The sequence below is a fragment of the Solea senegalensis genome, linkage group LG1, assembly GCF_019176455.1.
Source record: "Solea senegalensis isolate Sse05_10M linkage group LG1, IFAPA_SoseM_1, whole genome shotgun sequence".
Classification (NCBI taxonomy): domain Eukaryota; kingdom Metazoa; phylum Chordata; class Actinopteri; order Pleuronectiformes; family Soleidae; genus Solea; species Solea senegalensis.
In genome coordinates, this window is record NC_058021.1 from 14,451,973 (window position 1) to 14,477,665 (window position 25,693).

General features: G+C 40.3%; 3 protein-coding genes and 1 long non-coding RNA gene across 6 annotated transcripts in view; 3 read left to right on the plus strand and 1 right to left on the minus strand.

Annotated features, from left to right (window-relative positions):
- The window catches only part of LOC122771176 (phosphatase and actin regulator 1-like), a 44,596-nt gene extending 40,872 nt beyond the window's left edge, over positions 1-3,724 (minus strand). The window contains exon 1 of the mRNA XM_044028585.1: positions 3,523-3,724. Within this exon, the coding sequence (XP_043884520.1) occupies positions 3,523-3,634 (112 nt within the window). The 5' untranslated portion in view covers positions 3,635-3,724. The remainder of the gene's footprint in view (positions 1-3,522) is intronic.
- A 2,127-nt stretch (positions 3,725-5,851) lies between these two features.
- On the plus strand, positions 5,852-13,298 carry LOC122781977 (NAD-dependent protein deacylase sirtuin-5, mitochondrial-like). Its single transcript, XM_044046116.1, has 9 exons — positions 5,852-6,038; positions 7,121-7,228; positions 7,389-7,522; positions 8,577-8,802; positions 10,216-10,303; positions 10,433-10,486; positions 11,296-11,419; positions 11,554-11,669; positions 12,280-13,298. Exons 1-9 carry the CDS (start codon positions 5,867-5,869, stop codon positions 12,353-12,355), a joined length of 1,098 nt encoding a protein of 365 aa, XP_043902051.1. The 5' UTR covers positions 5,852-5,866; the 3' UTR covers positions 12,356-13,298.
- A 3,302-nt stretch (positions 13,299-16,600) lies between these two features.
- Positions 16,601-22,230, plus strand: LOC122777572. Its single transcript, XR_006361339.1, has 2 exons — positions 16,601-16,670; positions 20,965-22,230. It is a non-coding gene; the product is annotated as an uncharacterized LOC122777572 (long non-coding RNA).
- Positions 22,231-23,704: 1,474 nt separating this feature from the next.
- LOC122771664 (adenylate cyclase type 1-like) overlaps positions 23,705-25,693 on the plus strand; it is a 31,330-nt gene continuing 29,341 nt past the window's right edge. For all 3 annotated transcript variants that reach the window (XR_006360636.1, XM_044029362.1, XM_044029371.1), the window contains exon 1: positions 23,705-24,659. Coding sequence is in view for 2 of the 3 variants with exons in the window: in XM_044029362.1 (XP_043885297.1) it covers positions 24,051-24,659 (609 nt within the window). In the remaining variant the exon portion in view is untranslated. The remainder of the gene's footprint in view (positions 24,660-25,693) is intronic.

Sequence of the window (25,693 nt, forward strand, 5' to 3'; positions counted from 1 at the left end):
ATGTGTTATGTCAATGATGTGTCCTCACTAAGATATAAAAAAATGTGTGTGTGTGAGAGGGGAACTGAGCTGACAATGAGAAGATATGAAGTTTAATAACAGGCTGTAATCATTGAAATCAAACCCGTTAAGTAGGTCAACCATCCATCGACTCCTCCACCCTGTAATATTTTATGACAGGTGATAGTGCTGTTAATGGCTGCATAGTAACTGATGCCATCTTTGTGACTGCAGCGTGCACGGCCATTTATCTGTGGGGCAAATTAGATTAATGCAGATGCTAAACAGGCAGATGCAATGAAGCAATGTTTCATACATGCTCCCTGATTCCATTAGACACCCACGGCGTCTGTCATTTGTACGCTACAGCCTCATTTCGGCAAAAAAAAAAGAGTCAAAACCTGCAGCAGAGACTGAATCTACGCAGAGATGACTGGAGACCAGGACTGTGCAATCACAAATTCAGCTGGGCCGCATTTTCAACATTTTCTGTAAGTCATTTAAAACGTGCATCAAAAAGTGCATTTAAAAAATAATGAATAGAACTAGTATTAAAAATACTTTGGTCATACCTGTCCTACACACACCACAGAGAGCTGGAGCTATTTTACATAAAAAATGAAACATGTTTGTCATCTCAGGTGCAACTCAAAATGCATGAAATCAAAAAGGTGCAGGATATTAGCATTTGTTTCTCTTTGAAACATGTGTCATATACGAACCACAGACATCTCAAAGTGCCTTTAACAGAATACAAAAAGACTGCTATCAGACTATACTGTATTGAATTGATGTACAAATATTTGAGGTTACAGTGAAAAGTGTTTCTCTATATCTTTCCATCAGATCAGCATCAGAGAATCAAGAAAAATATCAGCTGCCTAAACACAAAACAAGAGAACAGGCTTGACCCTAATCCATTACACACATATAATACAAATCACACACAGCAGAGGCCACAGTAAACATGTCTTTATAACCTGAAAGTATTGGATATGAATGTGTGTTTTATAAGTGATGAAAACATTACAGTTCCCATAGCTCCAAAAAAGAAAAAGTGTTCTCAAAAACCACCAAGTATGTCCTTCCCCTGTGTCCCCCTTACCTTCCTCTATGAATGTGGTCATTTTTGTATGCAGCTTGTGTGTAAAACCATTATAATGACCCCATAAAAGCGTTAAAATGTGTATAAAACAAAGAGTAACCAAAGCTATTATCTTATTTGAACCTGCACTACAGACATAATTGCTTGGTTCTTGTTTCAAGTCCTTTGCAGCCCTCTGGTCATTCATCATTATTAAGCACCTGGGCGCACAACCATGAGACTTTTGGTTTCCTTGGCAATAACAAAGATGAATCCTGCTCCACTTCTTTATGTGGAAGTGAGTCAACTGTGCTGTTGAACATATCGCCTCCATGCCACCCCCATGCTGTGTATGAGGTCACTGTAGAGGAGGGTAATAAAACAGAACCATGGAGACACATTTCAGTGTCCTGTCATTGACAACTTGTCCCACCCCACAGGCTAAACGCTCTCTGGTTTGAACAGATTTGCATCAAACTGCAAAAAAAGGCTTATCTGAGAAAAACACACCAGAGGCTGCAGAGAAGGATTCATTCATCCAGGAGCGATTCATTCATCCGGGAGCGCACACCAGGGCAGCGTTGCTCTTTTTCAGCGCCGCCCATTGCACACCTGGGAGCAGCAGTCATACTGACACCAACAGAGACATGGCATGTGAGCAGAAATTAAATAAACTGATTCATTGGGCGTTCACAACCATATACAACTCTGCCAAAATGGCAGGGTTGGTTGTATATATCTGTCTTGTATCTCCAAAACCTGAATGTTTTTTTAGGATATGAGACTGTTGGTATGAGACACTCATTCATGCATTTTTTTTAAAATAAATAACTTTACCACTATACGTGTACTATACACAGCAACATATTGAATGTCTCTGACCAAAAAGCTTACTGTAAAAATGTTTTTTGTTGTTGTTTTTTTTTTACAAAAAAAATATATGCACATATAATATAAGTTATATATTTAATAATCTGGATATTTGGCATTTGGACAAAGTGTTATCCATAACCAAATCTAACCCCAATCTTAATCCAACCACAATAAAAATCTTAACCCTAACCAGTTATTCAGAAAATACGTTCTGGCTCATTCGAACCAGGTTTTGGTCTGGGGTCTACTGAGGGGGTCTACTATAGGTCCTGATAAGATCAGTGTTTATGCAACAAACACACATGTACAGTATATGTGTCATTCTCTGTTGCCACACAATAAAAACAGCTGCCAGAGCAAGACCACCGATATCTAAATACAATATAAAATAAGATGAGGATGACATAAAATCAAATGGGGAATGTATAAAGTGAAAACAAAGCATCTACAAATCACTTCCCCAAACTTAGCTGCAGCATAAGTTCTATTAAACCCCTCATTGAACTGGCCTACAGCCAAACATTACAGTGAGCCAGAGGCGTGGTATACTCCTCTCTCACTGACTGCTGAGTGGATAGATAAGGGTGTGACCCCAGCAAACCGAGGTGCATGGGATTACATAAAAGAGCACCAGCTTTCATATGCACCATGGGAACAAACAATGTGGAACTTGATGACGTCAACGCGATCATTACGCACGTGGGCACACACCAATCCTCCCGTTTTAATGTTAATGAAACTAATGGGAGAGACAAATAAGTAAACAAGCAGCTTCTACGCGATCTGTCCTCGGTCAAACACAAGGCGTGTGTCTGAATTACACTATGACGTGCAGACGAGCTGAACCCCGTTGACTGAGTCAGCACAAAAATGCCAAGTCACCATGGTAACAAGGGATGCAACGCGCTTTGTGAGGGCTGATGGTGGAGGCAGGAGGCAATTGACAAGGACAATCATCGCGGGTTCCTTCACAACAGTTTGAAATGCAGCGATGATAAAATGCACGAGTGATGCTGAATGCACCGGATGTCCCATTCCATTCTGCACCGCAGCAGCTGCCAAACGCTCGGACTACTACAGGTCACGTTGACGCTTCTTCACATTATGTAACTGCGTTGAATCGCATATAGGAAACATGCACCCGATCATAATAAACACGTGAAGCGAATTCAATGCAAGGCTACATACATTAAAATAGAGTAAACGTCATGTTTATCTCTAACGATTGCGCCAAAAAAACAACAACACACCAGCATCAGTACACAAAGTTGCATAACATTTTACAAACCCCCTCCTGTTTTACGGGAAAAGCACATCTCGCCATGTATTATTCCGAATTCAGCGGGGATCAACATTCAACTCAGATACTATAACACGAGTTATTAGTGTTGGCATGGCTGTTGTGGTGACATTGTGCTGATTTTAAGGAAAGTATTTGGGATGTGCAGTCCACCCACATGACATGAAATCTGGCCAAACATCTCACATGAGGAGGAGGAGGAGGATTTGGAGACAGCATGGATGGATGAATGGATGGATGGATGGATGGATGGATGTGCGCCTACCTGTCCGCAGGTTGAAGGAGAGTCGGGCTTCAACCAGATAAGGTGTGTCGCTCTTGGAGCGGAGTCTCCTGATCGGTCGTCGGTCTGTGCCGCTGTCTGGAGTGGTCGCCATCAATTTGAACCACTGTCCGCTGGTGATGCTGGCTGTGGTCGACGCGGGGCAGACGCGTAGCCGCGGACCTCTCTCTCTCTCTCTCTCTCTCTCTCTCTCTCTCTCTCTCTCTTTCTCTCTCTGTCTTCCTCTCTATTTTTCTCTATATTTGTCTCTCCCTCATTCACTCACACACACCAACACACATTGGGAGGTTGCTATTGATGGGGGAGGATGAAGTTCATACACAGTCACACACCCATAGAGAGAGAGGGAGAGGGAGAGAGAGAAAGAGAGAGAGAGGGGCGGGTAGATAAAGATGGAAAGCATAAAATAATAATCATAAAAAATACAAATTTTAATTGTAATCGATAAAATACTATTTTTAGGCATACATTTGTCTAATGAGCAAATGCAATTTTCATTTTAAATGTTTATTCTTACATGCAATTAATTTATAGGGACGGATTATTATTATTCAATTTCAACATTACAGTTTTTGGTACAGCGTTGTCGGTCTTGGACAATAAGACATCACATTGATTGAATAAGTATAACTAAATAACTAAAAATATTTTCAGTACTAGTTATTACTAGTTAGTACTAGCAGCGTGTGCAACAACCGCATCAGAGCGGGTCTCCCGTTCCAAGTTTCGAGGGGATCAGGATTCGCAAAGAAAGTTTGTTTGTTTTTTTGGTGAAAAAAAAATCCGAATTTGCATCGTTGCCATCGTCACGTCAAGATATTCAACATGCACCATCGCCCATGTGTTCTGAGTGTTTCCACTGATTTTGAGTTTGGTACGATGGTCCCTGTCAAAGTTATTCCCAAAATGGTAAAGAAATTGTGTAGATCAGTCACTGTATGGCACTTCCTGTTTACAAACGTGTTCAGGACGGGTCTCTGGTCTCACATATCAAGTTTTAGGTGGATACAACAGTCTCTGTTCGAGTAGCATCAAAAACAGTAAATGTCATATCATCTGCTGTCACCAGGGGGCGGTGTTTTCGTCTATCGTCAATCCTTGCAAGTTTGGTTCATATCGGACCAGGATTCACAAAGTTGTAACAGTTTGTTTTTTTGTCGTAAAATCCGAATTTGCATCATTGCCATTGCCACCAACACCATGTAATGATCAAATTCAGCAGACATCATCCATGTGTTCTGAGAAATTTTTAGTTGGATACAATGATCTCTGTAAAAGTTATTCCAGAAATCGTAAAGAAACTGATTTTTTTGTGTATTTTCTGCTGTTTTCAAATTTTGTTTGGTTTGGTTTGGATTGGACCTTCCATCGCTAAAATAATGTTTGTGTATTTAATTTTTTTTAAATTTTTCTCTGCCGGCAATTTTGAAAGGTTTTATTTGAGACACAATACTTTGAATTACTACCCTTTTGAATCTTGCACCTGGCAAATTCTCTGTATTACAATACAAAAACATAAAATCAAAACATAATAAAAACCAAAACTAATGACAAATACCAATCTATTCTAACCTTGCATTATACGCTTTTGTTTTATTTTTTATTCTACTGTGCATGTTAACTGCAATATTTTTGAATATCTATATTTTAAAGAACCAACGACCTTCCAGTTAGACAACTTGCCCTTCCACTGAGCCACCATGGCTCAATCCTTACTATAGAATAGAGTATAGAATAGAATTGAATAGAATAGAAAGTACAGTAAATGTCATATACTTAAAGACTTTTGCTTAATATTACTTTTTAATATATATGTATATATATGTAAACATATATATACATATATATGTTAAAAAATATTATTATTAAAAAAAATAATAATAATAATAATAATTTTCTGGTAATATACTTGTACTCAAGTTTCACTTTTGGGTACTGTATACAGGACTGTTTATTTTTTTCAGTTCTGGCCTCACAGATTTGCAGGTTGTGGTGCAACGCTGCCATCTGCTGGACATGCAGACCTATGAAGAAACCAGATACATATGAGCCTCACATTATATAATGATATCCCTTCGCGATATTGCAATAACAATACAGTATGTGTGACAGTAGTTCACAGAATGATGATTTATTGCATCAGCCCTATCACTGCCAGGTTTACTTGTAGACTTATATTTATAAGCTAAAATATTAAGGATTAATTTATATTGGTAAGGAAGAAATTATAAGACTTTGGAAATCGTTAGATTTTTTAAAAAAACCCATTTTTATACATATATACTAAGAACTATAACTAGTAATTCCTGAGGAGAATGAATGGATCATGTTGAATGAGTCATACTGCAATCTACAACTAGATGGCGCGCACAAACACAACACACATCAGAGCTGGAGTTACGACGGCAGTGGCAAGTTTACGGACTTTCATGTTAGTTGCTGTGAAGTAAACAGAACCATAGCTTTCTCTTCCTTTGGAGGACATTTCACCAAACACGGTAAGTACTGCAATGTTGTTCACAGCAATTCATTCAAATACAGATGTGTCACTCCCTTTTGCAGCTAAAAATGTCCTCAAATACGCGTTTGTATGTGAGCGTTTGCTCCTGTATGTAGACAGCTAACCTAGCCGAGCTAACCTAACTCACTACGTTACAAACGTAGCATTTGTAAGGGGCTATGCTGCATGTTTGCAAAAGTTAGTGTACTGTACTGTCAATATATCCTCATTTTTTACGTGTACAGGCAGTTAGTTTTCTGTCAAGTGACCAACTGCAAGCAGTCTGAGTTGTTATCGCTTTAGATGTTACACATGAAAACATGCAGCACTTTGTGCGCAGCTTGTAAAACTAGTTCATCCTTGATGGACGCGCCCAAATGTTTGTTTAAAGTGGCATATTTCTCATGCCTGCGTCCATGCTACCATTTAGTATTTATCTCGCACAGTATATGTAATAGCAGTTTGGTTCTTGGTGTGATTCATTTTGGCACTTTTAAGCAGTTAAACAGTTGCACAAATGTTTTGTTTGCCCCCCCACGGATTGTATTGTACCACATGTAATACAGATTGTAGAACATAGAATATATTGTACTATACATTAATATACACACAATATATTTGTTTCTACACTTAGTTTTAATTATTAAAGGTGTATATTTTATTGATCAGAGCTTCCCAAACCTCACAAAAAAAACCAGCAAAGGAAATCTATTACATTGAAATGAGATTATATTGTCCCTATTCCTAATTAAGGTGAGTTCTTGACCTTACCATGTGAAGTGTCTTCTTGATATAATGTATGTTGTACATAAATTTAATTGAATGATATATAATTGTCTCTATTTTCCAACTGTGAGTGACAAAATAAAACATTAAACATATTTTAATATGTTTAATTTTAATATTTAATATTTGATAAATAGATTAACTCTTAAGGCCTACCTGCATTACATCCTGCAAATTAGTGAAAGCGAGAAGAGAGTTTATTTTGATATGTGGGGTAAACTTAAGCAACAATTCATTTCCTCTTTGTGTTGTTATTCATGTTTTTTTTCCTCTCTCTCTGCTCCTGTGAAACAGTAATGACAATGCTTCTTCAAAGCCGGGCTGTGTTTACCCTCGGTATTCGCATGTGCTCCACACATGTGACAAAAGGACTTCTGAAAGACACAGTGAGGCCTAACTCAGGTAAAAGGGAGTGAGTGCACCTGGATTACAGTGTTTCATTATGTCGAGGCATAATGAAAATGTCTCTTCTTAACTTGAGATTTGCCTGAATAGCATAATCACAAGTATCACCTACCTTAAGAAGCACCTGCTGATTGTTTTAATTTTCTTTCCCTTTCAGATTTGTCTGAATTCCGGGAGGTCTTTTCCAAAGCTAAGCACATAGTTATAATCACAGGGGCAGGTGTGAGTGCGGAGAGCGGAGTGCCAACCTTCAGGGGAGTACATGAGAAGTGGAGGAAGTGGATGTCTCAGGTACTGAATACTTAAAAAGGGAATACATTTTTAATATTTTCAGGGTGAAATTGTGTCTTTGGTATGTTTTTTTTAGTTGAGATTTAGAGTTTGTGTGTGTGTGTGTTCTATGCTTACATAATACATCAACGCAGCCCAGTGGATTTATCTTGGCCAGCAACAGCCACTATAGGGAGAAATGGTGTATGTTGCATCATTTATATTCTCGTCTTTGCTGCAGCAGTATTTATATTCCCCAAACAATCAAGAGATTTTAATAATCAAAGCAAAAATCAACATCCTTAATCGTCCTTAATGAACGCATTAACATATACTGATTTCCTGTTATTATTTCAAATGAGTAAAATATTATTTCATTGTAGATTTGCCAGAGTTGCACATGGTGCATTGGTCTTTTTAGCCCAACCAGTTGTGATGTCGCCCATAAGAAGCAAAACTCCTGTTTTAAGGCCTCTAGAAAAATTTTGTAGTCTATTTTCCACTAAGGTGGAACAAAATTTACAAAATGGACATCATGCTCTATTGAAGGAGAACCGAACCAGAGGTTGAGACCATTAACTCCTCAGGAAAATGTTTACTGATGTGAATCAAGAGAGAAGTCGGCCTCATTTTCTCATAAACAATTTAAAAGGAGTTCTATTTGTAGCCAGTGGAGTTGCCCACTGGTGACTATTTAATATATTCTCATTTCCTGGTTGGCCTCAGAATAAAGACTACATCAATGTTTTATATACAGTCTATGTTCACCAGTTAGCTGTAGACAACTGGACCTGAGGTCAAAGTTAAGGTGAAAACATTTCACCTCTCATCCCTAAAGCTTTGTCAGTTCATCAGACATCAGAACTGAACTCCTGAAGATGACTGACCTTGATGACGAGAACCTTCACAGACATATACAGTTTAGCCTCCTGTTGGCTCCCCTCCCCACTTCTTCTGTCAGCTTTCATGTGATAAATGCAGCATACCTGCTTAATTCCTGCCTCTGAAAAAAATGACATTCCTTTTTGCTAACATCGTAGTTTTTAACTATGATCTAAAATATTGATGTATCTAGGACCTGGCCACTCCAGAGGCCTTTTCTCGCACACCATCTCGGGTCTGGGAGTTCTACCATTACAGAAGGGGGCTGACATTGAACAAGAAGCCAAATGCTGCTCATCTGGCGATAGCAGAGTGCGAGGCCCGGCTGAAGAAACAGGGACGTGAAGTGGTGGTCATAACCCAGTGCACAGACGACCTTCACCGACGGGCTGGGTCCAAACACATTCTCCAGATTCATGGTGAGAGCTAGAATGGGGCAAAACTGCCGTGCATCAGAGTGTAGTTTGGAACTTTCAAAGGTGATAATAGACAAGATCATGCTAGTTTTCTGTTGCACAAAGAAATAAATGACCCTAAAATACAACTGGTCAAATCTGTTTCAACTAGATACAAAAATCCAAACATAATTATATTTCCAAAAGCGTCATACAGTGATTGATAAAATATATGCAAGCAGATTGCATGCAAACTGAAAGTTCAGAGTCAGTAATTACTGGGAAATATGACCGCACCACAGTGAACCGCATGGTTCTACTTGGATATGGAAACATTTTGTGAATCATAGTTGTCAGTCTCCCAAATGAACATCCCTTAAACCCACAGAGTTAGTCACCAATTTTAAGTGCCCATGTTGTGTTTTTTCAGGGTTTTTCTATTTCCACTAGTGTGTCGCACAGTTGTTTTTGTGTGTGCACATAAATGCTCTGCAAAGTAGTAACACATACATGACATAGTGACTCTTTCACTTCAACATTGCTCTTCAGCTCTAATCACCTTAATGTCATTATCCATTATTTTATCTGAAATCCAAGCAGCCTTTATAACACATATGTAAACTGTCTAAATACTTGCAGTCGTGATTGTATGTCAGAGTTGGGTTAGGCTTTGAACTTAACCAATGCAAATCACAGTGGTGTAATAGTCATGAGCAGAGAGTGACCTCATTCTTCTTTGTCTTTATACGAGGGTCTCTGCTTTGGTAGCTGGTCTGGCAAGTGTATCTGAGTACCTCAGGAAACACCAGACCCTGTATAGTAAGCACATTTGAACACTTCCCTGTCATATTTATGTATTTAGATATTTTTTGAGCAATTTTAAGCCTTTATTAGATAGAATAGTCAGCGGTAATGGTGGGTAAAGAGGGGGAAGATATGCAGCAAATGCCAGCAGGTAGAATTAAACCCAACCCAAGAATTCTCCCAACTGAGCTATCTTATTTTTTTCTTAAAGCTTCAGGTTCAGAATGTGTCGTGTATAATGTGTATGTTGTGATTACAAGTTTAGTGACACAGTGAGTAACGAGCCGCTGGTTGTGACAGAAAGTAGGTCAAAGTTCCAGCTGAAAGTGACTTTCTGGCTTCACTTCCAGGTTTGTTCTTTGGCTGAAAAGGTTTTAGACAAGGAACTGGATAATAGCAAAATAAATATTTAGTAACTTGATGCATACATTGTTACATGTCTATTTTCATTGGTGACTGGCCAGAATGGGCACGATGGTTTACTTGAACTAGCTGTCCCAGTCTCTCTTGTTTTGGTCTGATGTTTGTGTCTAACTGTGATGGTGCTTAAATATTGCACATTTACAAATCCTGTGGATGGTAGATGTTATCTGGGTCTTTAGAAAGCCTGATAGAACCATATTGTGTTTGCAGGAAACCTGATGGAGACACGCTGCATGAGTTGTGGAGATGTGACTGTGCACGCGCGCAACCCCATATGTGCTGCCCTAAAGGGCAAAGGGTAAGTGGGCGGCACCTCTGAAATATGCGCAAACACTGAGTAACGCACATTCGGCCTGATTTCATCAGGTTGACCTCTGTGTGCTCAACGTGCTATTTAATCCACTGTGTTTGCTCTGTTATTGTGCAGTGCGCCGGGTCCAGATGTTCCTGATGCCAACATCCCAGTGGATAAACTGCCCAGGTGGGATTCTTGTTTACTGATATAAGTGCAACATTATGCAACCCTCTGAAAAAAGATGTTTTGAAATAATTTTTTTACGGGAAAAATTGTGCCTCTTCCACCTGAACTCGCAGTGCATTATGTAAGTTTGGTGAGCTGTTAGGAACACTTAATGATAGTCATTGACTCAAACTGTCAGAATCAGGAGCAGCAAGTTCAGGAGTAAACACTGAGCTAAAGAGGTGGAGGTAATCAAAGCTCTGCTTTCACAGTGTTGTGTTTGATAGAACAACATATCCAGCAAAAGTTAAATTCTGCAGATGCTTTTTCTACTTTTTTGGGTATGTATTTTCACGCCTATGTCTGAGATGACAGTTCCAGGATTTATCAGGCTCAGGTTGTAGAAGAATGGTTCAGGCAACATGACACATCCTTTTCTCACTCAGTCATTACAGTCCAGACCTTCACCCTATGAAAGTGTTGTGAACAGCAACACTTAGATTGTGGTGAAGAACACAGGCTGTACCTTTGAACCGCGTAGATCAATGGGAGTGCTATCTCTACCAAGTTATGTCAAAAAGAGCAGCTTCTTCATTTGTTATGTGTTGTAAACTCCAGTATGTGACTTCTATCACCAAATATAAAATGTTTCATGGATGCTTTCTGGTGCTCTCGGCTGTACTCCAACTGTATGAAGCTGTCTTGCTTTACTGACACTGTACGGTTCCCCGGGGACACAAAAACAAAACACTGCTATACTTACAGAGAGAGAGTGTCATGTGGAGCTGATAGGCCGAATCTGCATTGTGTGAACTATTCTGTGTGTCAAGGTGTGAAGAAACTGACTGCCATGGTCTGCTGAGGCCCAACACTGTGTTCTTTGGAGAAACTCTGGACTCCCATATCCTGACCAAAGTGGAGAAAGAGATGGAAGTCTGTGATCTCTGTCTGGTGGTGAGTTTATCTCTGCTTTTGCCGCCTGCGTGCATCTCACGTCCGTCTTTTGTGTAATGTTATGTATTTGTTCAGAATGCATTTTTTCCAATGTCTCGATGCTGGTGTCATTGCTCTCTCTGGTTTACCCGCAGGTGGGCACATCTTCAATCGTTTACCCGGCAGCCATGTTTGGGCCCCGCATTGCATCCAGAGGCGTCCCAGTGGCAGAGTTTAACACAAATCCAACACCCAAATCCGAATACTTCACGTAAGTCAGTCAAAAAAGCTAAGAACATCATAAAATAGTGCATGTGTATATTGCTATTTAGTGCCATCTGCTGGGCCATCATAGGCTACATCCAGTTCTTGAAAGAGTGGCACACTCCAAAGCACTTTGAACCAAATGCATGAAGTGGAAGGTTTTAACTTCCAGGAGTTGTACAGGTGCTTGAAATCCTTGAAAATGCTTTACATTTAATGTTGTGTTTTCAAGGTTTGTAAAGTGCTTGAATTTTGGGGAAACAAAAATAAATGGAGAAATGAAAATCTGAAAGCTGCTCTGTCTGGGCCTTGCTTTCCCTGTAAGTCTACTTACAGGCAGGTGGAATATGTTGAAATAATAAATGTCTGTGTTTTCCTTTTTATTTCTTATTATAAAACACAGCTTTGGTTGCTCATAGTGATAATTTTTGAGTATATGCTCTGTGTGTTTATAAACATATTTCATCCACAGTTGTAAGGTGCCAAAAAAACCTTGCAATCGACATTGAATGTGCTTTAAAAGTGTGAATTTGACCTTAGAAAACGTATAGGAACCCTGAAATTCTGACCTTCAGCTTGTCCTTGTTTTTCTTTCTTTGTGTGTGTGTGTGGTATAGGTACCATTTCCAGGGTCAATGTGGAACCACACTGCCACCGGCTTTGGCACCACATGAGTCTGAGGTTACTCACTGACTGCACAGACAGCAGTTTGTCAGTGGCTTCTATAATCTAATGCAATTCACAGGTTGTTTTTTTTTCCCTTTGCCTTAAAATCAGTTAAGCTGTTGATGCTTGGTAGCGGGCGAGCTGTAAATACAGTACTTAAGAATTTTACGACTTTGCGATGGAGCTTTTAATACTTGAATATGTAACTCATTAAACTGGAAATGGGATTTTGACTGTTGTATAATGTAATGCTTTTGCAGATCAGAGGAAATATGCAGCTTGATTTAAGAAAGGAAATGTACTATAGTTCTTTGCATAGGAAAACATTTCCCCGGGCATCGCAGGGTTTTGTTATTCATAATATATTAGATGCTGGGAAGGGATTGCTGTATTTTAGTTTAAGATATATTGTGCTCTAAAATTATGCTTTTTTAAAAAAACATGACTTCTGTCAGTGCCAATGGAGAATTTTCCTCTTTTCTATTTTCACCAAATGAACTAATGTACAGACCGAAACATAATCTTGTGCCTTTCAATGCTGTTTACACAACCATGACCAAATGCTCACTTTAAACCTCAATTGAAATACTTCCTATGTTACAGGTCTTGGCTAGGTTCAGTTTTGTTTTGACAGACAGAGCAGGTCAGAACTATTATATCCTCTTGCTGTGTAACTCTAATGAGTATAGTTACATATTGTGGATTATTAACATTCATGATACATTTGATACTTTTTTTTTTTTTACACATTTTACTGTCTGTTTTCGTAGCGACGCACGTGTTCAATCACCGTCTCTAGTAGTCGTCCAGTAGATTATTGTCAACAAATAGAGAGCGACCATATGATATTTAACGTTTTGTAAGGGATCTTTGCGGAGACGCAGACACAACATGCAGTTTCTCACGCTGTATTCATTTGTAACTTTCGATGTCATGACGCAGAGTATAACCATTAAAACACTAAGTTGTACGTTTGCCGTTTTGTGTCATTGTTACAGTGGAGTTACTGTGGCGTGTGCTACACTGACTGCACTGTTATTACCCAAAACAAACAGTAGATGCCAGCATGTAGCTTTTACAGTAATATATACTCTGAGAAGGAAACAACCTCATCCACTCAGATCCTTCCTGGCATAGCGAGGCCTTCGATGAACTCAGCAGAAACAGTATCCGCCTAAGGGGGAAAGATTAAATAACACAAAGTTGCAGTTATGTGATAGAGATCTTTATGAACAGTATTATATTGTCGTTTGTGTGTGTTTTTTCTTTCAGATAATTCTCTGCAAGTAGGAAAAATAACATACTAACTTTACATTGCATTGGCAGGAATTAAAAGTAATCTCTTGATCAGAATGAGCTTTTTATATTCATATCAGGAGCCTGGTCAGCTCAATACATATGACGCCATTTTGGCCACAGTAGCTCACAGTGGCCAAACAACATCTTTTGACTTTTAATAATAGACGGCTATGGTGGTTCTCCATCACCCTTGGAAGGGAATTTGTAAGATGAGGGATATTCAGCTGCAGCAAGCGACTCCACCGTTGAATGTTTACACACCATACTTTTCCCTTTTCTTGTGCTAAGTCATTTTCAGAGACATAATTCTCCCAACTGTGTGACAAATAATGTTCTCGAGAAAAGGAGAAATGAACAGCCTAAACATGACTCAGCTGAAATACTTTTTGCTGGGTTTTATTTACATTTTTACCGTCTGGGCATAGTGAAGCATGTGATTTATAGGTTTTTAGATTGTACTGGATTTTACTTTTTTATCTGTCCGACATCCAACTGACCGATTACTTAAATATAGTAATCAAGGACAGATTTCTTTGTCTTATTTAATATTTTTGTATGATTAAGGTATAGTAATGCGTTTGTAATAGTAACATAATTGTAATGCCTCTTATTTCTGTCGTATCCCCAAGTAGTATATTGGTAATCATAATGGAAAAGCGTACGACATAAGGGAGGATGAATTTCAACATTTTAATATGGATATGATCAATTTCTATTCATAATTATTTATCATATGAAGGTAATGCACTAAGAGCCTATAGTAATTCCCATTGCCAAGCTTTTATTGGAGATTACTTTGGAAATAATGTGATATTACTGTAATATTATGTCCTTAGTCTCACACTACTGGCAGTGTTATTGGAAAGGATAATGAAAATTTAATGTGTATGAAATATATTTGGTTTCCTCTTCCATTAATTGTCCCACGATCCCTCGGAATGTCTCTGGCAAACCCCCACTTTATGAAACACTTTGCCTCGTGCTTCCTTAAGGCAAAAAAAAACCCCTCCCAACTCTTTAAAATGGTTTATCTTCATTGACTGACTGGTCTTACAGTGGAAATGAGAGAGATATAACGCCACGAGCCATTCATATCAGACGTTAGATGTTTACTAGTCAACGGTATGATACAGTAGTGATGGCCATAAAGGAATTAAGAGAGTGTACAGTACCTCTTTCATAATCTGTCTTTTATATCTTGCGGGGGATCATTTACGAGTTAGTTTGTGTCCCTTCTGCAGCTCTATATAGATATATTTTAGTCAGAGCCACAGTTGTTCTCCACTGAGACTGCACATGTACTGTGAAAATCTCCTCTCCTGTTATTGCTGCTCCAATGCGTCGCCTCGCCACAGCTCTTTCTTTGCTGCATAATTAGTGTCCAAATTAAATCCTTCTGTCTTCCACAAAGTATCTCCACCTGTTCATGTACACCATTTCCTCATTTCCGCTTCTGTTACCCCTGCCAAGTCCCATACTTGTTATCAGGAGTGTGGGGGGAAAAAAAGTTCCTGGAGATGCTCTGGAAAGAAATCTCAAGACGGCTGATACAGGTTGCCAGCTCTGCTCCTGTGGCTCATTCATGAATGTGTAGAGTAGAAAGGATGAAATAGTGTAAGTGGAAAGGTCTTCCCCTGACCCCAAAGTCTTTGGGTTAATAGAGTCATCACCATTGGTGGCAGTTCTACAAATACCTTCCTGCCTCTTTGAATGAGGAGGTAAATTGACCTAGAGATGGCATTTGTGAGTGAGTGTGTCGGCATATATTGGTTTTAATGTGACTGTCAATGGGTGTGTGAGAGAGACTGAGAGGATTTGTCTCCGTTGTTTGGGAAAAATCTGAGATTGGTTTTTGATGGCCTGCTGCAACGTGCGTAGGTGTGCTTGCATGGGTTTGCACCAAAGGGAATCGTGTCATTTTCTTATTTGCAGACGCATCTGAAACTCTGTTCTACTGTATATACCAGGGTATGTGATCTGAGGAATTTTGACTGGAGTTCGTAGAAATCGAAAAACAAATGACAAAATAATTTTTAGAGTCTCCTTATCTTTTGCTCCATCTTAATCTACTTTCACTATACCAGTATGTGAAGTATCTGTGAGGATGAGAGAATATCTGTGTGAAAAGTCTATAGCTGACTTTCCTCGGCCGATATATAACACGTTTTTTTAAAAGTTGGTGATAATGGTGTTACCTCAAGAGCTCAATGTTTTCTCAGGTGGTATAAAAAGTTTGATAACTAGACTAAACTAACTCAGGCTGGGTGAGGAATGGCAAATCTCATTTTGTTTTAAGTCATTAGTATTTGTACTTTCAGAATTGTTTTATGTGATGCAATTGCATCAATGAGCGCACCGTTTGACGTGTTTTATCAGGGAAAAGCACAGGTGTGAATCATAACTTAAATAAATGGCTCTGTCCCAGTCCTGCAAGTCACAGGACAGCGTGACAGCGAGCCAGCGTGCCGCCCTGAAACTGACAAAGCTTAATGGAACTCATGGAACTCGGCCATCATTAATTCTTTGCTGTGCTATTCTTACTCTGACCTGTCAAAATACTTGCCATGAAAAAAAAGCTGCTCGAGGATAAATTAGATGATAGGATTTTGCTCTGTTGTAATCTGCAAACAATGAATCCCCCACTGTCTTACTTCCATTTTGTCTTGAGACACACGTGCTGTGTATCTTTTTGACTTTTGTTGTAATCTCACACTCGTTTGGCATAGTTTGCGAGGATATTGTTTTATCATTATTTGCCTGGCATGCCAAGGACTAGATGTAATGTCATAGAAGGAATTTAACTTAAATGTATGCCAAAAATATAATCTCAAAGCACACTATGCAGCTCCATTTCATCCATTTGTCAGCTATAGGGTAATCCATCCGTCCATCTATCTGTCTTCTACCACTTTATCCTCCACATGAGGGTCACGGGGGGAGCTTTGCCAATCTCAGCTGACATAGGGCGAAAGGCGGGGCCACACCCTGGACAGTTTGCCAAGTCTTCAACTGTATCCTATGTGGAAACAGAGGCTTATGAAAGGTGAGGTCTTTTTTCTATTTATAGCAACTTTCAAATCACAACACACACAACAGAACAGTCTATACACACACATGCACTAATCTCCTCACGGTCCCCTGTTCCTGACCTTTCTCTGAACTCTGTGTTTTAAACAGTCTTGGCTTTGTTAATAAAGGTTTACCATTAATCCCCTCATCATTTGCCACGAGGAACATAATTGCTTGGCAACAGTGTCAGTCATCACCCTCCGCACGTCTCTCTTTAAAAATCAACTTGTTCCCTCCCACCTCACAGTGTATTTTCTATATTCATTATGGCTTTGTTTTAGTAAATTAAAAACAACAGTTTTTTTAAGTCAGTCTATTCCCCCCATTCCAGAGAACAGCACTACATTTTGCTGATGCTGCCGTGTCTCTTGGTCCAATTGTAAAGGAGTTGTTGTTTGAGAAAAGCCGAGATAGGGGCTCAGGTGCGGACTAATCTGCTCTAACCCTACACTAATTAGGATCAAGGCTAGTGGCCACTTTCCTGTGGTTATTGATCACCGTCCTCACTACACCCCGAGGATTATTTGGCATCATACAGACAGCACATGATGTTGTCCTGAATCTTATTTGTGTCGTTGAAATTCAATATCCAGCTCGTATTCAACATCGCGCCTTTCCAAATGTTGCCGAGTCTCTCCTCAAGTCAGGCCTCCCGTCGGCCTGCTGTGTTTTCGTCTGTTTCTGACCCCGCTCAATATTCATCATCTAGGCGTCTGTCTCCAGCTCTCACCCCCCCATCCCCCCCGATTTCTACCCTAATCACCGTCTCTCTGTCATTTCACTTGAACTAAATACAGTATGAGCTTTATTTGTGACAAACACATACAATAGTATATTCATGTCAGGTTTTAACCTGCCGAGACATGTAGAGTGTCCTGACTCTCTAGAGATTTATTGTACTTTATTATATCTGTCGTCATGCTCCATTAGACTTAAAGCTACACTGTGTAACTTCTTTCGACACTTCTTTGTCATTTCAGTCATTCTTTTGTAGCTGTTTTGCTCCATCTGATGCACTTTACATTATACTGAGAAACACTATGGCCCCATTGACACCGGGCATCAGAAAGCATTTCATGCGATCAGAAAGCGCTTCACCACATGTACAGATTGCAAAAGATTTCCAGCAGCATGGTCTCCTCAAAAGCGGAATGGTAAACAGTCTGTATTTATATAGCGCTATTATAGTCTTGATGACCACTCAAAGCTGCTTTACACTACAGTTTTGCTATTCCCTCACACTTTCGTACAGCGCATCTATGTGCATTCCCGTTCACGCGCACGACTAGTGGCGCCGTGAATGACTAAACAGTTTTGTCGCCGCTTTCACGTTAGCTGTGGTTCGGTAACTTATTTCCAATCACAAAGTTGTTGTGAGGAGAGACACACTGGTGCTGCATCAGAGACTCCATCCATTTTTTCATCTTTTACCACTTTAACCTCCACAGGAGGGTTGCGGGGAGTGTTGTGCCAATCGCAGCTGACATAGGGCGATAGGCAGGATCCACCCTGGACAGGTTGCCAGTCCATCCAATTTACCTAATCACAAATTGGATTATGTAGAACGGCTCCATGTAGAAAGGCCCTTGTTCCGACCGAGTCGCGAACCCGTGTCTTCTTGCTGCAAGGCCAAGAGCGCTAACCACTACGCCAATCGCGTGGCCCCATCGGAGACTCATTGCATTGAATTTACACTTCTTTCTAATCTGGTCACAACGCGTCTTTGACCCACCTCCCGAAGTCATTTGGCAGACTTACAAGTGGTCAGACGCTATCCCAGGAAACGCATTTTAATGCCAGGTGTAAAGGGGGTCAGAATCCAGAGGGCAGAGAGCACTTTCAGTCACTGAATGTGCAGCGTGTGACGTAGTTTGGTCTACGTCAGTGTTTTTAAAATGACCACATTTCTCTCCCGCTCCCTCGCTGTGTCACTCTGAACATGACAAGCATTCAGATTCAGCGGGCCAGCTGACACTGTGGGATGACAGCTCTTGTGGGAGGGGACAGTTCGGCGCACGTACTGAATGCAAACGCACGCTTAGAAACGCGCCACGCATGCACACACTCTCACTCCCCGCCTCTCCCAGATTACTTGAACTATCAGAAGCGTTAAGAGGATTTTACCATGTGAGAGAGCTGCACTTGAATCTCATGCACCTGATGGCTATTGATCCAGCCTAAGCTTGCAGAGACAGACACAGATGTAGTTGTGACTCCTTTCTTCTTCTTTCTTCTTCTTTTTTTTACCACAAACAAGCACGTGAATTTGCTGCTTCTTCATTTTCCTGTGTTTCTATGGTATGTTCAGGTGCAAAGTACAACACTTTAAAATAGCATAAAGTACCATTCAAGGAAACAAACTGATCAGCCTCATATTTGATGGTAATGCAAGGGAGCGGTGTAAAATTCAGGTGGGTTTGTTGGCAGAATTTGTTGTCCTTCATTCGGGACAATAATTGATACACCAGGGCAAATATCGATATTTTTAACTAAAAAATTGCGGCGCTCTAAAGTAAACTGTCACTGCCAGGTTCACTACATGTTCAATACATAGACTCTCTGCACTTTGTTCTCTATGTGGTGAATAAATAGAGAAATCCTGCTCTTTTAACTTTTCACTTTTCACTTGAGTGTCTATATGAAGGAAAGTATCGTGTATCGAATCACATTGTATGGCATCGCGTTGCATCGCGATTCCCACAAGGGCTTTAACTAACTTTGCACGTAAAGAACCACCTCTTTGCTCACTCTCAACCCTGAATTCTGAATTTAGCCCGCTGGCTCGGGATGAGGCTGATGATACCAAAATGTAATTTCTAATTTATTGTGTTTCCTACATATTAATGCAGATCACAAACTGAAACATACATGCAGTATATTTTTTTTTACAAAATAAAAGCTAACTAACATAATATACTTAAAGCACCTGAAAATGAGTATTGTTTTTCTATGGCAAGAATACGTTTGTCTCACAATAAAAGTATTTGTTTTCCCCAATACAGTCAAGCGCTGTTCAGTGACCTTGTGTATGAACTGCTTCTGCATCATGGATTCGTAACATTTATCTCTTGTCTACTATGTGTTTGGAGAGGCGACCAATCACTCCCTGTGCTGAATGGAGGATAAGCTGGTGGATTTTTTTCCCCGAGTCCGGCTTTGATTTGGTTATTATGTGTGGATTATGTTTTCAGACCTGACAAATGGAGTTGTGAGGTTCCTGCTCAAGGCTGGATTTGGACTCATTTCTTTTAAGTTTATGTGAAATATAGATGACTTTTGGTCACATTTGATTCATGCCCTCTATTCTCTATTCTCTCTCTATTCTATTCTATTTCATCAGTCAAAGGGAAAAGTTGTGAGAGTAACGTGACAAAAATATCATGCATATCAAGCTCTTATTCTCAGAGAGTTGGCATGGTTTCGCCTTTTGCTTTTCTTTTTTTTTTCTCCCTTCCGAGGTGCAGCTGTTTCTCAGAGGATTCTGCACACCTGACTGACAATCGTCAGAAAAGGTGTTTTTTTTTTTTTTTCCTTGTCTTAGCACATTTTAATTAAGGCTGACATTAGCTCATTCACAACATGCATTGCCAGTCTCTCCTGGGCCTTTCTTGGCTGTTTCATTTGCTGGTGTTGAGCCAATGTGTCTGTGTTTGTGAAACCTGCAGTGCTTTAACCACATCTGGGCACTGGTAGTACTTCACAGATGTGGTCTTACTTTTACAAAATGATTACCCGATGACAGCAAATGTAACGCACTGTTTTAACTGAGGCAGCAACTCTCAACATTACTTATTTTTATTTGTTCTTTTTTTTATTTATTTTTTTATTATTATTTCCTTTTCATCCCTCATGATTTGCGAGCTTTATGTTTCCAGATTCAGAACTAATGTGCCGTATGGGGAAATTAAAGGCTGTTGAAATAATCTTCAGAATGTGACATTTCTCACTGCTCCGTTTAAAGTTGCTAAGATCCCCTTTTCTGCTATAGATGAGCTTTTGTAAAAGCTGTTATGCAAATAACACGTGGCGGTGAAGATTTTAATTGCTCTAAAAACAAAAAGTCTTTAGTCATCAAGCTGACATTCAAATAACAGTTTTGCAATGTAAATATGCCAGACACATAATGAGCTGTTTGACATAGTTGTTTGTGACGCTCAGCTGTTTCAGGACTATCCATCTGTGCTGTAGAAGAATAAGGGACAGAAATAAGAAGACATTTTTAAAAAAAAATATATATTTATGTAATTTGTCGTTGGTTTTTTTTTTAGGGGGGAGGAATGCAGCAGGACACAGGATGCTGTCTCCTTGTCCGATGCCCTTGGCGTGCAGCTTTGCAGTGTGAACTCCCATAAGACCTCTCTTTGTTCTCAGAAGATGAGGCCTGGCAGAGTGTGACCACACACTTACCTGAAGCCATCAAAAGCAGATGGAATTACACTTTTGTACCATACAATGCCATTGGCTTTTATCCCGCAGGCCAAGACAGTCCAGTGAAAAATACGACACACCTTTTACTCAAATGAAGAAATCAACTGTCAGTCACTGGCCGTTTAAAAAACAACAACCTAGAAATCTGCATGTGTAGATACATAAATGGCAAATTGAATGTCAGATCTCAATCTCGTCGGAATGCATATTTTGACATTTACATCAAAGAAATGCGAGATGTGTTATGAAACTGCAAACCACAGCTGTAATTACTGAGATTAATTGTGCAACTGTTACACAAGAAATATTGAAATATTGATTAAGGGCGGTGACAGAAAATCAACAGCAGATTAATGACACTTTGCAGCAACAATGACAGCCTTGTTTTTTTTTGTTTTCCCATTTGCATATTACATTTGAGAGAGCCCTGTCACGGTCTCCCTGTCACTGACAGACAGACCACAATAACGCGTTAGTGTTTGTGTCTCAGTTAATAAAATCCAGCGAAAAGTAACAAGAGTAAAAAAAAAACCTTGTAGATAAGACAGACAGCGATGTGTCCTATATCCTGTGTCCCACATCTTTCTCTCAGAGGAGCAGGGAGAGATAAGACAGAGGAGTGAGACTGGAAGGCAGACGAGAGGGTGAGGCAGGGGCCAGTGTTGGATAAACATACACAGACAGAGCTACAGTATATCCCGACAAATCAATGAGAGAGGGACGGCGAGTATTTTGCAGTTATCAGTTAATAGTCTTGATTTGTCCAACTCCACATGCATGTGCTAGAGTAGGAGGACAAAATTAGGGTTTTGTATTTTCCAATGGAAACATAATAGACATATTATTTGTTTTTTAATGATTCAAGAAGGGCTTCGATTTCCCAAAGGCCAACATCAGTGTTTTCTTGTTTTTGTTTTCTTTCTGGCAGAGTACTGAAAATCCAAAGGTTACAATTATAATTATTATTATTATTATTGTTGTTGTTGTTATTAATAATAATAACAATAATATTAATAACATTTGCAAAGCTTTGTCACCTTGTTAGCAGCACATTCAGACGAGTGATTTATTTAAGTATCCTATATAAAACAAGCTCTTTGATGCTTCTCTGTGGCCTGATTGATGTTTTTTTCTTTTTTACAAAGCAATGCTTCTGTTTTCTTTGTTTCTTTTTTTTGCTCAGAATTTTGTGCCACGTTGTGCTTTTATGATGCGTTCCTATTTCCATGGAACAGTCCATCCATTTGTCTCTCTCTCTTTGTTTACCTGTCACACCGATGTAAGATCAGTGAGAGCTGAATATTAAGAGAGAGAGAGGGAGAGAACAGGAGACGTGTGAGTGTTGATTGGTAGCATGGTCAAGTGCTGGACTTTGGCATGGACCATCCATCTGTCACTTTCTTACACCCACCCTGGCACTGACGGGTCATGGCAATGGCAGCCTGAGACAGATGACTAATCTTTCCCTGGTAATGAATGTGACAGCCTCCCCTGAATGCCAAGAGAGCGCTGGTCGTGAAGGTGGTTCCCTTTATTGGGACCAAGGAAGTCATATGATGGATATGATGATGGTATGCAAGCATGTCAGTGTCTGCAGTGCAGCTGCTATACATGCTATAGAAGAATCTCATGAGTCATGGTGTAAAAACATTGACACACCAGCTTCCTTGGGACCTCTTCTGGTGTAATCATTGACTTTTTCATGAACCAGCAACACAAACCTGAATTGGTTAGGGTTAAAGGTAAGATGTGAGTAAGGGTAAGGTTATGGTTTTAACTTGCTATGGTAAAGGTTGGGGACACAGTTTTAGTAAGTCATTGCAGTGGCCTGAAAAGAATATTTGTGCATGTAGTAGTCTGCGAGGACCAATTTTGATTCAAAGCTATCTTTGTCCCTATTTTGACCCTTTGTGATGTTAAGACTTGTTTTTTTAATGGCTAGAGTTAGAAGTAGGTTAGAGGGTTAGGGTTAGGCTTTTGGTTGTGAGGGTAATGGGCTAGGGAATTTATGTCTGAGTGCCCTCACTAACAATGCTGTACTGTATATATTCTGGTAGAAACACTGAGTTTATTTTTATTTTTTTTTACTTTTTCAGGACCAGCTATTCTCATGGGGACAAAAAGCCTGGCCCTAATGAGGCAGAACCTGATTTTTGAAGCTCTGGTTATAGTAAGAGGAAACACGTGAATTGTGGTTAAGTTAAGGTTGGGGATTAGTTTATAATTAGGCTGCCCAAATGAATGGGATTCCATATGTGTGAGTGTGTGTGTGTGTGTGGAGGAAGGATAAGGAAGAGCACAAATGAATGACATGTAAAAAATTAGATTGCACAGGATGTGGTGAAGGAAACATGTCATGTGGAGGAGGAAAATATGAAGGGCCTTGTTATTATGGATGATGCATGTATACAGTATATGCACTACTGTCCTGTCAGGTTGGTGAGTGAGTGAGTGAGTGAGTGACGCTCAGAACCCGCACCAGTCAAATCGTCTTGACTGTGTTGAGAAGCTGAGACCGGTCTTATCTTCACCTCATAATGCGCAGGCGTGATCCTATCTGAGCCCAGCAGAGAAAAAAAACACCGACACCAGCTGAACTAGACGTTGTGTGCGCTGCTTCTCATGTGGCGCGCGAGCGAATGCATCATTATTATTTTTTTTGGCAACGATATTTGTTTACCGCTCGCGAGCAAACACAGCAGAGACATGACTGTGTCTTCGGTGACTGATCTCGCCGAGCAACACAATCCAACCTGTGGATAGTGTGCGTGGAGCGCGCCTGTGGCCACCGGCCAGTCTCCGCGGTCTGGGACGCTCTGCCTCGTCCAGCCCCGCTGTGCGCGTCTTCCACGGTTGGTTCCTGTCTGCGTCGGTGTGGGACGCGCTGTTCCCCGCCTGCCCTCCGCTGTGAGCAGGTATTCAGTTTATGAATGGCACTGACATGGAGGAAATACCGTTTCAGAAAGTCAAAACCAGGCGGAAGAGAAGTCACTGTCCTCCGAGTGTCCCCTTGAACACCATCGCGTGCGAGGACGAGTTCGACTGCAAGGAGCTCGAGTCCCTTTTCCAGAACTACAACCTGAAGCTGGAGCAGACGTCCACGCTCAAAGCGCTGGCCGTGCTCATTTTCATGTCCTCGACACTGGCCGTGGAGGAGTTGCTGTCCGGCCCCAGTCTCACCATCTCCAAAGGGTCCCACCCGGTGCACTGTGTCATCTTCGTCTCCCTGTTCATCGTAACTAATGTCAAGTACCTGCAAGTGACTCAGCTCCAGCAGATTGTCAACCTGACGCTGCTCTTCGGCTTCACTTTCTCCTTCCTCTGTTGTCCCTTCTCCCTGGGCGCGATGGGCATGGAACCCCCGACCTCCCCGGAGCAAGGCATGTGGCAGCTCATCCTGGTCACCTTCGTCGCCTATGCGCTCCTGCCTGTGCGGACACTCCTGGCTGTTGTGTTTGGAATAATGGTGTCCATCTCGCATTTGATTGTGACAGCCACTTCAGTCACAGTGAAAACACAGAGACTATGGAGAACGGTACGTGTATGCTGCAAACTGATTATGTTACACCCATACTTTTCCTTAGGCCTGCTGTTATTGTCATGATTTAATAGTGTGCGGGCTCGTGCAGTCAAACCCAGCCTTTCGAGACCTCAGTTCAGCACCAAGGACAGCTCCATGTGGTCAGACTTCAGGGTATTTGTTCAGGCTTTGATCAAATTCTTTAAAAATGTATTTCTGTCACTACTTGTTCCAAATCAGCACCAACTGGGTCAATAGAACTGTGAGCCATAAGAAAGCCTTGGAGATAATCAATTTCTTTTTCCCTAACTCTAAAAATTGTGTGAGGAAACATTTTAATTGTTTTCAAATCAGTATTGAAAAAGAACACAATTGGCAAATCACAAAGGTTGCACTTTTTCTATTTTCGATTGTTCTGTCTGTTATGCAAATTTAAAAAAACACCCTCACATGTGGTCGAAACGATTAATATATTGAGATTTAAAGTTTTCCATGTTTTGATGTTGTGTGATGTGCAGTGACACCACATGACAACCCATTTTAACATTTCAAATTCAAGTTCAGAGCCCCAACTTTACATAGTGACACAAACCCAATGCAAATATAAGTCAGAAAAATCACAATTGGATATTTTACCAATGTCGTTCAGTCCTAATTGACAGGATTTATTTAATTTGCCATTTAGAAAAGCCACAAAGGTTCTAAAAATGCCAATATCTACTAATAATGGTTGGTCGTAAACCAAATAAATTAAAACACTTCCTTTCGTGATGAGTATGTGCATTAATTCAACTTGAAACAGAGTTAAAATCATTGTTGCATATTCAGAAACGCTCATCAACACCTGCGATTACTGGCATGAGCACCACGCTGCTCACGAGAAATGTACAAAAGGAAACATGTCTTCAATTTATGGTTTCGACACATAGTGAGCCACTCTATAGGCCGTCGCTATAATTGGTGCATATCGAAACGCCCGGGAAAAATAATGAATATAGATAAAGAAAGAGGAAAAAACACACAGGGTTCTCTCTGCCCATGGCTGTTTC

Coding starts and splice junctions, on each gene's coding strand:
- LOC122781977 (XM_044046116.1), top strand. CDS start 5,867: ATGTTGAATGAGTCATACTGCAATCTACAACTAGATGGCGCGCACAAA. Junction 10,304..10,432: donor GCTGCCCTAAAGGGCAAAGG/GTAAGTGGGCGG, acceptor GTTATTGTGCAG/TGCGCCGGGTCCAGATGTTC. Junction 10,487..11,295: donor CCAGTGGATAAACTGCCCAG/GTGGGATTCTTG, acceptor CTGTGTGTCAAG/GTGTGAAGAAACTGACTGCC.